Source organism: Entelurus aequoreus, linkage group LG09, assembly GCF_033978785.1.
Source record: "Entelurus aequoreus isolate RoL-2023_Sb linkage group LG09, RoL_Eaeq_v1.1, whole genome shotgun sequence".
NCBI lineage: Eukaryota > Metazoa > Chordata > Actinopteri > Syngnathiformes > Syngnathidae > Entelurus > Entelurus aequoreus.
Window position 1 is genome coordinate 75,817,108 of NC_084739.1, and position 14,256 is coordinate 75,831,363.

The window sequence follows — 14,256 nt, forward strand, 5'->3', positions numbered from 1 at the left end:
GGGTTTGATGGTAGCGGGGGGTGTATATTGTAGCGTCCCGGAAGAGTTAGTGCTGCAAGGGGTTCTGGGTATTTGTTATGTTGTGTTACGGTGCGGATGTTCTCCCAAAATGTGTTTTGTCATTCTTGTTTGGTGTGGGTTCACAGTGTGGCGCGTATTTGTAACAGTGTTAAAGTTGTTTATACGTCCACCCTCAGTGTGACCTGTATGGCTGTTAAACAAGTATGCCTTGCATTCACTTAAGTGTGTGTAAAAGCCGCAGATATTATGTGACTGGGCCGGCACGCTGTTTGTATGGAGGAAAAGCGGACATGACGACAGGTTGTAGAGGACGCTAAAGGCAGTGCCTTTAAGGCACGCCCCCAATATTGTTGTCCGGGTGGAAATCGGGAGAATGGTTGACCCGGAAGATTTTCGGGAAGGGCACTGAAATTCGGGAGTCTCCCGGGAAAATTGAGAGGGTTGGCAAGTATGCCCTACGTCCGTGCTTTACCGGATATGTACCGCTCCGTACGGCAGCGTTTTAAAAAGTCATTAATTTTACTTTTTGAAACCGATACCGATAATTTCCGATATTTTATTTTAAAGCATTTATCGGCCGAATATTATCGGACATATCTGCAGGAGTTTGGAGAGGGCTCTAAGGGCCCTTACGAACTACAAGCCCAAAACCCCCCAGGCCCTGAATGACTGGACTCTCGCTCAGGGCCTCAACACACATTACTGTCGTCATGAATAGGGATGATGTTTGATAAGAAATTATCGAGTTCAAGCCTATTATCGAATCCTCTTATCGAACCGATTCCTTATCGATTCTCTTATCGAGTCCAGATAGGTTGTTGTATATGGAAAAAAACACACAATATTTGGTTTAACAAAAGCTCACTTTTATTATATAAGAAAAAAATAAAATCTAATAAATTAATAAATATTGACTGTTGTCACCCAAAGTATATTAAGTGGGATTTTTCAGAAAAACAAATATATACAGTAACACAAAAACAACCTGTCTCTGTGATCACTATAGGTGTATAAATAATAATATAGTGTTAAATAAAATCAGTCCCTTGGGCACAAAACTGAAAATAATACAGCTCTCCAAAAAGTGCACTTCTGCTGCTATTTGACATAACTGTTTGTTATGATGCTTTGACATTTTTGCACTTTATTTCTTTATTGAAAGAAAATTCTATGAGGAGAAAAGTTGTTTGCAAATGTGGTTACAATGCTAAAAAATGAAAAGTTAAAGCTAAAAAAGAAATACACTTTATTGAGTTAACATTATTTCTTTATAGGGGGAAAGATTTGATTTTATGAGCTAGGAATATAACAACTACACTACCCAGCATGCAACGGGAGTGACGAGCATGCGCGGTAGCCCCAAAAAGTGTTGTTGCATGTCGTCTCACTCGGCAGCTAAGACGTCAAGAACTCAGCCAACACGCCTCGTCTGCATTATTTATAATTAGACAGACAACACATATACAGTGTGATTTTGTTTTGTTTACAAGGAAAGAAAAGCAAAAGTTAAAAAAGGGAGATGTCATATATGTATGTGCTGCGGTTGCTATAAGAACGTTGCGACAGCTGCCGTAAAGGAGGTGCGTTGCTAGCCTGGTTGCTATGTTTCCGGTTGGTGGTAAAAGTGTTGGTCATGTGTTTGTACCCTGCTCAAATCTCTCAGTAAAGTTATTCATTGGATTATACCTTTTGTTTTGAACTTTATTACACCTTGGAGCGCTTTTTCCGGCCCCTGCTTTCCCTATCTGCGCCTAATGACTGAGCTATGTGACGTAATTTCTTGTGATTTCTCACGGAGCATTTCTGGTCGGGACGAGATTCCAGGGATTCGAATAAAGAACCAACTCTTTTTCTTTACTATAGTGGTCTCGATAACGGGTACCGGTTATCAAAAAGGGATACGAGTCAGAGGACTCTGTTCTTTTCTTATCGAACAACCGGGAAAACCGGTTTCGAGTATCATCCCTAGTCATGAACGGCCTTCAGCTCATCAAAGCCATGCTCCCCCCACCATCACCCTTCCCACCAATGCCAGCACTTCATTAAAGGAGTTAAAGGACTCCAAGGACATCACAGGATTCCAAAAACATCATAGGACTGTAAAGGCCCTCTCCATCCAAGAAGAGGATGAATGCGCGGAAGGCCCCCGGGCCGGATGGTGTCTCCCCCTCCACTCTCAGACACTGTGCGGACCAACTGGCTCCTGTCTTCACTAACATTTTTAACACCTCTCTGGAGCTATGCCGCGTGCTGTCCTGCTTTAAGACCTCCACCATTGTCCCTGTCCCCAAGAAAGCACGTATCACAGGACTAAATGACTACAGGCCGGTCGCGCTGACGTCTGTGGTCATGAAGTCCTTTGAGCGCTTGGTCCTGCCCCACCTCAAGGACATCACCGCCCCCCTCCTGGACCCACTGCAGTTCGCCTACAGAGCCAACAGGTCTGTGGATGATGCAGTGAACCTGGCCCTCCACTTCATCCTGGAGCATCTGGACTCCCCAGGAACCTACGCTAGGATCCTGTTTGTGGACTTCAGCTCTGCCTTCAACACCATCCTCCCTGGACTGCTACGAGACAAGCTCTACCAGCTCAGCGTGCCCGACTCCCTCTGCAGTTGGATCAATGACTTCCTGACAGACCGAAGACAGCACGTGCGGCTGGGGAAGATTGTCTCGGACAGTCGAACCACGAACACTGGTACTCCTCAGGGCTGTGTACTCTCCCCCTTGCTCTTCTCCCTGTATACAAACTGCTGCACCTCCAGTCACCAATCCGTAAAACTGCTCAAGTTTGCGGATGACACCACCCTCATCGGGCTCATTTCGAATGGCGATGAGTCCGCCTACAGGAGAGAGGTGGACCGGCTGACGTCCTGGTGCAGCCTCAACAACCTGGAGCTGAACGCCCAGAAAACAGTGGAGATGATCATGGACTTCAGTAAAGTCACAGCCCCACCATCCCCCCTCACCCTGATTGACTCTTCCGTCCCCATTGTGGACTCCTTCTGTTTCTTGGGCACCACCATCACCCAGGACCTCAAGTGGGAGCCGACCATCAGCTCCCTCATCAAGAAGGCCCAGCAGAGGATGTGCTTCCTGCGTCAGCTGAGGAAACTTAAGGTGCCAACCCGAGATGCTGGTGCAGTTTTACTCAGCCATCATAGAGTCCATCCTGACCTCCTCCATCACAGTGTGGTTCCCCGGCGCCACAGTCCAGGATAAGCATAGACTGCAGCGCATCGTACGTGCTGCTGAGAAGGTGATTGGCTGCAAGCTCCCATCCCTCCAGGACTTGTTCTCCTCCAGGACCAGGAGGCGTGTGGGTCGGATCACAGCTGACTCTTCTCACCCTGGACACACACTATTCTCCCCTCAGGCAGGAGACTACGCTCCGTCCAGACCCACACCTCCCGCCACCTGAACAGTTTTTTTCCCCTGGGCCATCAGGCAAATGAACAATACATCCTAACAGTAGCTCCTTGAATTCCTTCTAAGTCTATAACATGATCTGATAGCTCAGTTACAGCTCTTTTTATTACCAAACATGTGTCATATGTGTTTTATGTTGCACGATTGCACCAAGAAAAATTCCTAGTTTGTGAACCCGTTCTCAAACAATGGCAATAAAACTATTCTGATTCTGATTCTGTGATGACAGGTTGTAGAGGACGCTAAAGGCAGTGCCTTTAAGGCACGCCCCCAATATTGTTGTCCGGGTTGAAATCGGTAGAAATTCGGGAGAATGGTTGCCCCGGAAGATTTTCGGGAAGGGCACTGAAATTCGGGAGTCTCCCGGGAAAATCGGGAGGGTTGGCAAGTATGCCCTACGTCTGTGTTTTACCGGATATGTACAGCTCCGTAGGCGGCGTTTTAAAAAGTCATTAATTTTACTTTTTGAAACCGATACCGATAATTTCCGATATTACATTTTAAAGCATTTATCGGCCGATTATTATCGGACATCTCTACCTTTTGATCTGTCAAAAAAAGAGTCTCGCGAGAACAAGCCTACTGAAGGCTGCTGCGGGAGTTTGCGAATGTAGGCAAATATCCACATACTGTACGTCATAATGCCAAATATCGGCGCCGATAATCGGTCGATCCCTAGTTTGCACATGAATAAAGTGATGAATCCTTTTGATTTAAGTGCATGTAAGATGTGACTTTAAGGTTTTACTACTTACGTATAGAATACTACACGGTCTAGCTCCATCCTATCTTGCCGATTGTATTGTACCATATGTCCCGGCAAAAAATCTGCGTTCAAAGAACTCCGGCTTATTAGTGATTCCCAGACCCCAAAAAAAGTCTGCGGGCTATAGAGCGTTTTCTATTCGGACTCCAGTACTATGGAATGCCCTCCCGGTAACAGTTAGAGATGCTACCTCAGTAGAAGCATTTAAGTCCCATCCTAAAACTCATTTGTATACTCTAGCCTTTAAATAGACCCCCTTTTTAGACCAGTTGATCTGCCGTTTCATTTCTTTTCTCCTCTGCCCCCCTCTCCCCTGTGGAGGGGGGGACACAGGTCCGGTGGCCATGGATGAAGTGCTGGCTGTCCAGAGTCGGGACCCTGGGTGGACCGCTCGCCCGTGCATCGGTTGGGGACATCTCTGCGCTGCTGACCCGTCTCCGCTACGGATGGTCTCCTGCTGGCCCCACTATGGACTGGACTCTCGCTATTATGTTAGATCCACTATGGACTGGACTTTCACAATATTATGCTAGACCAGGGGTGGGCAATTAATTTTCACCGGGGGCCGCATAAGCAACCCGAGCACTGCTGGAGGGCCACACGACAATATTTCAATTAAATTTTGCTCAATATTATTTTTGATATACCGTAAGATAAATAATAATGATGATAATAATAATAATAATTTAATTTAACCTAACTTAACTTTATACAAAAGCAGATTGCTTTTGATGGTCACTTTATCCTGCATTATCCAACATTTTTCCCCATCAGATTTGGACAACCACCTGTTGTTAAAAATAGTTTTTAATCATATTTATTTTATATTGTTTTTTATATTGGTTTTATATGTAATTGTTTTTTCTTTTTATTCAGTCATTGGTGGAGCTAAGGATAATATTTGAATATTGTTTTTAATATTGTTGTGCAGCACTTTGGAAACATTTTGTTGTTTAAATGTGCTATATAAATAAAGTGGATTGGATTGTCACACCTGCCAGCTTGTCCCAACACCCATTTACCTCTGTGAACAAGTCATTACCTGTGGTTGTCTCTTTAATTGACTGCATCAGAGCTCTCATCCAAAGTTAGCGAAAAACAGTCCATGTCTCCGGGCATTATCAGCGCAACAAAGTCCAATAAGCACTCCTTAATAAACTCTCCGTCAGAAAACGCCTTACTTTTTCTGGCGCTTTTGTGAGAAATGACGAAACTTGTCCTGACGGCTCCATCTCTGGGGGTGTGAAATATGGCACAAAGTCCTTGTTGGGTTTGCAGTTTTACCATCAACGCATCAGCCTCCCTTGCGCGCGCTTCATCAGACACATTCCGGTATTTTCCCTCGTGTTTCTTCGTGTAGTGGCAATTAAAATGATATTTAAACACAGCAACCTGTGTACCACACATTAAGCACACGGCTTTACCATTAATTTATGTAAAGAAATACTTAGCAGTCCATGTCTTGTTGGAAACACGCCATTCCTCATCAACTTTTCTTTTTTTAGCGTCTCATCACTTGTCTCTATGCACCTTCACTCACAGGTTCCCCCCGGACATACGGCATAAATAACACATTTCAAAATAAAAGCAGCACAGTTGTATTGCGCGCACGACATAGATGTTTTTTAAACTTTATTTTGTAATTTGTAATTGCGCCGTTCAATTCACTCACAATCGCACACGCGCATACGTCCACACGGAAGTAATACAAATAACACTTTTCAAAACAAAAGCAGCACCGTTGTATTGCACACTCGACATAGATACTTTTTGAAATGTATTTTGTAATTTATGATTGGCCTCACGCGGGCCGGACAGGGATGCGCAAAGGGCCGGATGCGGCCCGCGGGCCGTACAATGCCCAGGTCTGTGCTAGACCCACTCGACATCCATTGCATCCGGTCTCCCCTAGAGGGGGGGTCACCCACATTTGCGGTCCTCTCCAAGGTTTCTCAGTCATTCACATCGACATCCCACTGGGTTGTGAGTTTTTCCTTGCCCTTTTGTGGGCTTTGAACCTGAGGATGTCGTTGTGGCTTGTGCAGCCCTTTGAGACACTTGTGATTTAGGGCTATATAGATAAACATTGATTAATTGCTTGAAATACTGCCTGTAAGGTAACAAGTATCACATTTCCCCATCAGACCGTTCAACACGATGGAGCGCAAGTCCCACAGCGTTGTTGACTGCGACCCAAACAGGAAGGAAGTCACCATGAAGACGGGGGCGGCTGCGGACAAGGCGTCCCGGAAGACGTACACCTTTGATATGGTGGGTGATCTTCCACCTTGTGTCCGTGCGGTTGTGTGACGGACTCTTACCCCCCTCCACCCCCGGCTGGTTCTGGTCTTGCAGGTGTTCGGACCCGCCGCCAAGCAGATCGACGTGTACCGCAGCGTGGTGTGCCCCATCCTGGACGAGGTCATCATGGGCTACAACTGCACCGTGTTTGCGTGAGTGTCCGCGCCGTGGCCGCGGGAGTGCACCTGCCAGCTACGCCTGGCGTTCACTGCCTTGTCTTGCAGCTACGGTCAGACGGGAACGGGAAAGACCTTCACGATGGAGGGAGAGAGGAGTCCGGACGAGGAGTTCACGTGGGAGGAGGCAAGTTGAAGTCCCCTCTGGCGGGTGGACCTCCTGTCCACCAAAGTGACCGCTCTCCTCTCGTTGCTCTTTCAGGACCCTCTCGCCGGGATCATCCCCAGAACTCTCCACCAGATCTTTGAGAAGCTGTCCGAGAACGGCACGGAGTTCTCCGTCAAAGTGTCTCTGCTGGAGATCTACAACGAGGAGCTCTTTGACCTCCTCAGTCCCACCGAGGACGTCAACGAGAGACTGCAGCTCTTTGACGACCCGCGAAACAAGGTCAGAGCGCCATACGGCCCGGTGCTAACATGATAGGGCTGGGCAATATAGCCTTTTATTAATATCTCAATATTTTTAGGCCATGTCACCAACGTTCCCTCTAAGGTGCGCGCCTGCGCAATTGCGCACCGCTCACGCGTCCTCAGCGCACTGCAAATGAATGCCGCCCAGGAAATCAAAAATCCCATCTGAACTTTAAACAAAATAAACACATTACAATTTATTCTGTATGATTTTGCAATGCAACTCTATGAGTGACAAGTGACAACAAGAGTGGCCCCAATGAATAAAACAATATTTGTCAACACAGTTCAATTATCGTCTGTCGAGACACTTTACAGACAGGAATTCCATCACTTTATTGAGCAAAACTGTTTGTAAGCACACCAAAAACATGAGTAAAAAAAACTTTTATCTATAAAAACTGGTAATTTTCTGCCATACAAACCAGGCTTAAACCAACTTTGTCATCCGTCGTTTCAACAGAAGCCGCTCGCCCGCTCACCTGCACCAACACTCGCACTCATGGCACTTAGCCAGTGCTGCGTTTATGGCCACAAAAAAGTCAGACAACCCCAACGTCACACAATGTGTAAATGTCAGGTTGTAATACTGACTCCACAATCAGATGTGTGCTTATTTTACTGCCATTTATTAAGAATGTTAATCTAAGGATATTATTCATGAAATATTGTCACTAGATTTCATAAATGATAATAAAAAGATGTATTTTACAGACAGAAAGTTACAGGAACTAAATGTAATCTCTGAAAGGGGTAACATTTCTTTTAAAGGCAGGACCCGCAGCCAGACATACAATACAAGCACATAGGTCATAAAAACATGTTTTTTTGTTATTGTCATTGTAAGGGGGCAAAATCACTTATATCAGAAAATTATTTTAATAAAACATTTAAATTGTTATTTAGTCAGGTTTGGGACAGGTGTGACGCTGGTGTGGCCACAGTGTGCACGTCTGATGTCGCTCACATGTGCTCCACTGAATGCTCAGGGAGTTTGTGCGTTTGCTCACACACATGAAAAATTAGAGGGAACATTGCATGTCACGATACACGATATATATCTGGATATTTTGCCTTAGCCTTGAATGAACACTTGATGCATATAATCACAGCAGTATGATGATTCTATGTGTCTACATTAAAACATTCTAGTTCATACTGCATTAATATATGCTCATTTTAAACTTTCATGCAGAGAGGGAAATCACAACTAAGTCAATTGACCAAAAGTGTATTTATTAAACAGTTATTAAGCAGTGGCACAAACATTCATGTCATTTCAAAACAGAAATTGCAAGATTGTCAGAGACATTTTAAAACAAGCTATTAGTGCACTTTTGTGCATGATGTCACTAAGATGACATATCAAAACAACACTAAATTAAAGTTTACTTTTTGTACAGAACGCCACTACAATAGTTTAAAGCAAATAAAGAGCACTTTTGTGCATGATGTCACACAAGATATTTCAATAACTGTCTCATAAAAATGAGCTGCATATCAAATAGTGTATATCCTTCGCTATGTGGTAGGTTCCTGCGGACGTTATCTCCTTCTGTTGTTGATTTTTTTTTTCATACGGTGTTTATGTGGAAATAGTTGCTTTGGCATTTTGTTGGTGTGGCACCGAACTGAGATGTTGACATGCAGTTTCAAGCACTCTTCATTCTCTAGCAGGTGACTTTTCAAATGATGCTACATTAGCAGTGCTGCTACTTTTTGTAGCAACGCTTTTGCCGCATAAATGTTGAACATATTCCCGCTTGAAGCCAAACCACCGCCAGACGACGGATCCCGTGCTGTTTTTCTTGGGAATGAATTCTTCCTCCATTTGTTACCAGATTCGCACCTTCTCTCTCTCGTATTACCACTCGCACCACACCGTTAGCATCACAGCTAACGTTACCATGTCGCTACCTTTCTGCTCCGTGGGAGCGTGTGACGTATGTAAGAAGGTGCGCTTGTTTTAAGTCTCTGTGAGAAGGAGAGACAAGAAAGAGTGAGAAAAGCCTGTAGTGTAATGCCCGCAGCTAAAAGCAACTGCGTGAGAACATATACTCTATAATATCACGATATAATCATTTTATATATATATATATATATACACACTACCGTTCAAAAGTTTGGGGTCACATTGAAATGTCCTTATTTTTGAAGGAAAAGCACTGTACTTTTCAATGAAGATAACTTTAAACTAGTCTTAACTTTAAAGAAATACACTCTATACATTGCTAATGTGGTAAATTACTATTCTAGCTGCAAATGTCTGGTTTTTGGTACAATATCTACATAGGTGTATAGAGGCCCATTTCCAGCAACTATCACTCCAGTGTTCTAATGGTACAATGTGTTTGCTCATTGGCTCAGAAGGCTTATTGATGATTAGAAAACCCTTGTGCAATCATGTTCACACATCTGAAAACAGTTTAGCTCGTTACAGAAGCTAGAAAACTGACCTTCCTTTGAGCAGATTGAGTTTCTGGAGCATCACATTTGTGGGGTCAATTAAACGCTCAAAATGGCCAGAAAAAGAGAACTTTCATCTGAAACTCGACAGTCTATTCTTGTTCTTAGAAATGAAGGCTATTCCACAAAATTGTTTGGGTGACCCCAAACTTTTGAACGGTAGTGTATATATATATGGGACGGCGTGGCGAAGTTGGTAGAGTGGCCGTGCCAGCAATCGGAGGGTTGCTGGTTACTGGGGTTCAATTCCCACCTTCTACCATCCTAGTCACGTCCGTTGTGTCCTTGGGCAAGACACTTCACCCTTGCTCCTGATGGATGTTGGTTAGCGCCTTGCATGGCAGCTCCCACCATCAGTGTGTGAATGGGTGAATGTGGAAATACTGTCAAAGCGCTTTGAGTACCTTGAAGGTAGAAAAGCGCTATACAAGTATAACCATATATCGCACAGAGAAAAACCCGCGATATATAGAGTATATCGATATATCGCCCAGTACCTATAACATGAGCATGTTAACACTTTGCTATTGTGCTTGTAGCGCGGCGTGGTGGTCAAAGGTCTGGAGGAGGTGACGGTTCACAACAAAGATGAAGTGTATCTGATCCTGGAGAGAGGAGCCGCTAAGAGGAGGACAGCCTCCACTCTCATGAACGCATACTCCAGGTATCCCCGGCCAACGCCTGAATTCATCCAGAACGTCCCAAGTTTGCTAACTGGCCGACTGCTGTTTGTGTTTCGCAAGTCGCTCCCACTCGGTGTTCTCCGTCACCATCCACATGAAGGAGATGACGCTGGACGGCGAGGAGCTGGTGAAGATTGGAAAGCTCAACCTGGTGAGGAATCGTTCCCCAACAAAAGCCAGTGGGAGTCATTTGTCTCTGAGAGCAACTATCGTGCCCTCGTCTAGGTGGACCTGGCTGGCAGCGAGAACATCGGACGCTCCGGTGCGGTGGACAAACGGGCGAGAGAGGCGGGAAACATCAACCAGTCTCTTCTGACGCTGGGTCGCGTCATCACCGCCCTGGTGGAGAAACGCCCGCACGTCCCGTACAGGTCTGCAAACACACACACACACAAACACACACGTTGACTTTAGAGCTGCACGGCAGTGCTTCTCTTAGCTGGTGACCATTTACTAAGGATGACATCGTTTCCGTTCAGTTGACCTAACACGGTGTGGAGCAATGTTCCTCTAAGGTCGGTTACGCACTGCTCCCAGGTCCTACGCGCGCAGAAAATTAGGCAGCGCAAAAGATCCAACCTAAAGTCTAAACAAAACTAGCGCTTTTCGCGTTGTTCTCGCCGGTCCCAGGTCCTAAACGTCTGTCAAAGTGTCCCACCTTGTTGGATTATATTCTCAGCCATCTTCTTTTCAGGTGAGATGCACGATTTATGATCTACAATAAACTTACAGGAAGCGGAGAAGCAGCAGACCACTCATTGATGTCAACATAGGCACACACGGAAGTGGTTATGTCGGCGCTATAAATACTTAGTCTGCGTTAGCACTTATAATAACAAAATCACTAATACTTGTTAATATTCAAATCACGAAATGTATATGGAGTATTGCTGGCGCTTTTTGAATGGTTATTTATGGGCGGTATAGTGGAGCTGCCATTGGCTTTTATTTAATAATAATAGGTTTTATTTGTAAAAAGCACTTTACATTGAGTAAACAACCTCAAAGTGCTACAGTGTATTAAAAAAAAAAAAGATAAAAACTAGAACAGCCTAATAGCTAGAACTGGTATGCATATATCAACAACAAAAAAAAGGCTTTTTTAAATTAAAAAAAAGGGTTTTTAAGCCTTTTTTAAAAGCATCCACAGTCTGTGGTGCCCTCAGGTGGTCAGGAAGAGCGTTCCACAGACTGGGAGCGGCGGAGCAGAAAGCCCGGTCTCCCATTGTTCATAGCTTTGTCCTCGGAGGTTAGCCTGTCCGGAGCGGAGGTGTCGTGTGGAGGATTTGGGGGTGAGTAGTTCTTTGAGGTAGAGGGGGGGCATTTCCATGGAGCCACTGGTGGGTTAGTAGGGAGACTTTGTATTCAATCCTGAGTGGAACAGGATGCCAGTGAAGGGATTTGAGAATTGGTGTGATATGGTCATATTTCCGCACTCTCATTTACTATTTACGTTTATTTAATATTTAGAATGCATTAAAAAAAATCCATTCGTCACGTCTTTCATAATAATTGTGAACGATAGGCAAAATTCCAAATACAGTGCGGTTCCCTTCAATACCCCGAATACAGACATTCGGGAACGTGTTAGCATATTAGCTACTGCAAATGACACCAGCTTGATTACATTACAATATACTAATAAGCGTGAAAACACTCCTTCAGACATCACACATGGGACGGTTTAGTCGGTAAGAATTGTTTTAGTTATATTGTAAAACTTACAAACGTTGCTTGGAGTGATGAAGGATCCTTTCGAGTATAAATGTTATGGACGGGCTGACTGTCAGGAAATACATATCACAAAAACTAAAACACATTTTCAGTGTCTCTGTCGGTGTTATATGAAAACAATTTGTTGAATACGAAACTTTAAGGCTGTTAGCAAAAAATAAAATCCATAAATTAGCTGCACCGTTGTATAAGCCGCAGGGTGCAAAGCGTAGGAATATATAGAGCATATAGTCTGAAAAACATGGTACGTGGTTTACACTCCAGATATTATAAAATGTTTGAATAAAAGCTGTGACATGATCCAGGGTGCACACAATGCACGTTTGGGCAAACAAGGTCTCACCTTAACCCTTCATTTACGGGCATCTGGTCCTGCCGCAGAGAGTCCAAGCTGACCAGAATCCTGCAGGACTCCCTGGGTGGACGCACAAAGACCTCCATCATTGCCACCGTGTCCCCCTCCTCCAGCAACCTTGAGGTGCTTTTTTGTCTTTCCCCCTGGTGACAAAGACACACAACTAACGTGTGTGTGTGGTGCAGGAGACTCTGAGCACGTTGGAGTACGCCAGCAGAGCGAAGAACATCATGAACAAGCCCGAAGTCAACCAGAAGCTCACCAAGAGGACGCTCATCAAGGTAGTCAAGCTCCGCCCCCGCGGGAGTCTTCAGCACGGATGATGATGATTGTGTCGATGTCATCAGGAATACACGGAGGAGATCGAGCGCCTCAAGCGTGACCTGGCCGCCACTCGGGAAAAAAATGGCGTCTACCTGTCAACTGAGAATTACACGTATGTGCGGGCGTGACAGTGTGTGTGTGTGTGTGTGTGTGCGCTAAAAGTGGGGCGTTTCTTTCAGGAGCATGATGGGACAGATCAACACCCAGGAGGAACAAGCGCTGGAGTGCACCGAGCGCATCGCTGCCATGGAGGTGGAGCTGAAGAAGGTAGATGAAAGCAGCTACACCAAAGAGGAAACATGCGCTACTTCCTGTCCACGTGGACTCTCCTCCGTCCGTGTGTTCCCCTGACGTTGACGGAGATGCGTGTGCTGCGTCCGCAGGTGACCGACTTGTTCATGGAAGGCAAAAGCCAACTGGAGCACTGCGCCGCCGAACTGAACGACAAGCAGCAGAGGTTAAAAAAAAAACGCGTCGTCGCTGTGACGTCGTCGTCCTCACGTGTCTTCTACGTGCGTGTCTTTTGGCGTGCAGGCTGGACCACACCAGCAGAGACCTGCAGCAGACCAAAGACCAGCTGGCTCAGGAGGAGTTCATCAGCACGGAGCTGCACTCTGCCCAGGAGAACCTCTACAACACCGCCACGCAGGTCCCGCCTCTCGCACCTCCCTAGAAATGATTGACACGCTCATTTAGCTCATGTGTCCAAATTGTTGACAGGAAATGCAAAAGCGCTTTCATTCTTTTCAACTTTTTCGTGATGAAATATGCAACAAGTAATTATGGGCCTGCTGCTATGCCTGTGCAGCATGAAATATGTTAAAACTAATTATGGGCCTGCTGCTATGTCTGTGCAGCATGAAATATGCTCCAACTAATTGTGGGCCTGCTGCATGAAATATGCTACAACTAATTATGGGCATGCTGCATGAAATAGGCTACAACTAATTATGGGCCTGCTGCTATGCCTGTGCATCATGAAATGTGTTGAAACTATTTATAGGCCTGCTGCTATGCCTGTGCAGCATGAAATATGTTCAAACTAATTATGGGCCTGCTGCAATGCCTGTGCAGCATGAAATAATGTTCAAACTAATTATGGGCCTGCTGCCATGCCTGTGCAGCATGAAATATGTTCAAACTAATTATGGGCCTGCTGCAATGCCTGTGCAGTATGTAATATGTTCAAACTAGTTATGGGCCTGCTCCTATGTCTGTGCAGAATGACATATGTTACAACTAATTATGGGCCTGCTGCATGAAATATGCTACAACTAATTATGGGCCTGCTGAATGAAATATGCTACAACTAATTATGGGCCTGCTGCCATGCCTGTGCAGCATGAAATGTGTTAAAACGAATTATGGGCCTGCTGCTATGCCTGTGCAGCCGGTGAATGGGTTCTTTTTTCCCCAGCAGGCCACAAATCTATCCCAGACACGGTGTAGGAACATTCTACAACTGTCTTGCCACTTGTGATATTTCCTCTTATCCAGTCACCTGCTAGCATGCTAACGCTTTATAGTAGCATTTTGTATCTTTAAACCCTAAAATCATGGATTTTGATATTTGACACAATCTTAGAAGTA

General features: G+C 45.1%; 1 protein-coding gene across 2 annotated transcripts in view; it reads left to right on the top strand.

Moving 5' to 3' along the window:
- Positions 1–14,256, top strand: part of kif11 (kinesin family member 11) — a 31,841-nt gene that overhangs the window by 1,073 nt on the left and 16,512 nt on the right. For both annotated transcript variants that reach the window (XM_062059455.1, XM_062059456.1), the window contains exons 3-15: positions 6,361–6,487; positions 6,572–6,669; positions 6,742–6,820; positions 6,896–7,081; positions 10,110–10,234; positions 10,314–10,404; positions 10,479–10,624; positions 12,369–12,465; positions 12,528–12,623; positions 12,690–12,778; positions 12,846–12,933; positions 13,050–13,123; positions 13,201–13,315. In XM_062059455.1, the coding sequence (XP_061915439.1) occupies positions 6,361–6,487; positions 6,572–6,669; positions 6,742–6,820; positions 6,896–7,081; positions 10,110–10,234; positions 10,314–10,404; positions 10,479–10,624; positions 12,369–12,465; positions 12,528–12,623; positions 12,690–12,778; positions 12,846–12,933; positions 13,050–13,123; positions 13,201–13,315 (1,411 nt within the window). The remainder of the gene's footprint in view (positions 1–6,360; positions 6,488–6,571; positions 6,670–6,741; positions 6,821–6,895; positions 7,082–10,109; positions 10,235–10,313; positions 10,405–10,478; positions 10,625–12,368; positions 12,466–12,527; positions 12,624–12,689; positions 12,779–12,845; positions 12,934–13,049; positions 13,124–13,200; positions 13,316–14,256) is intronic.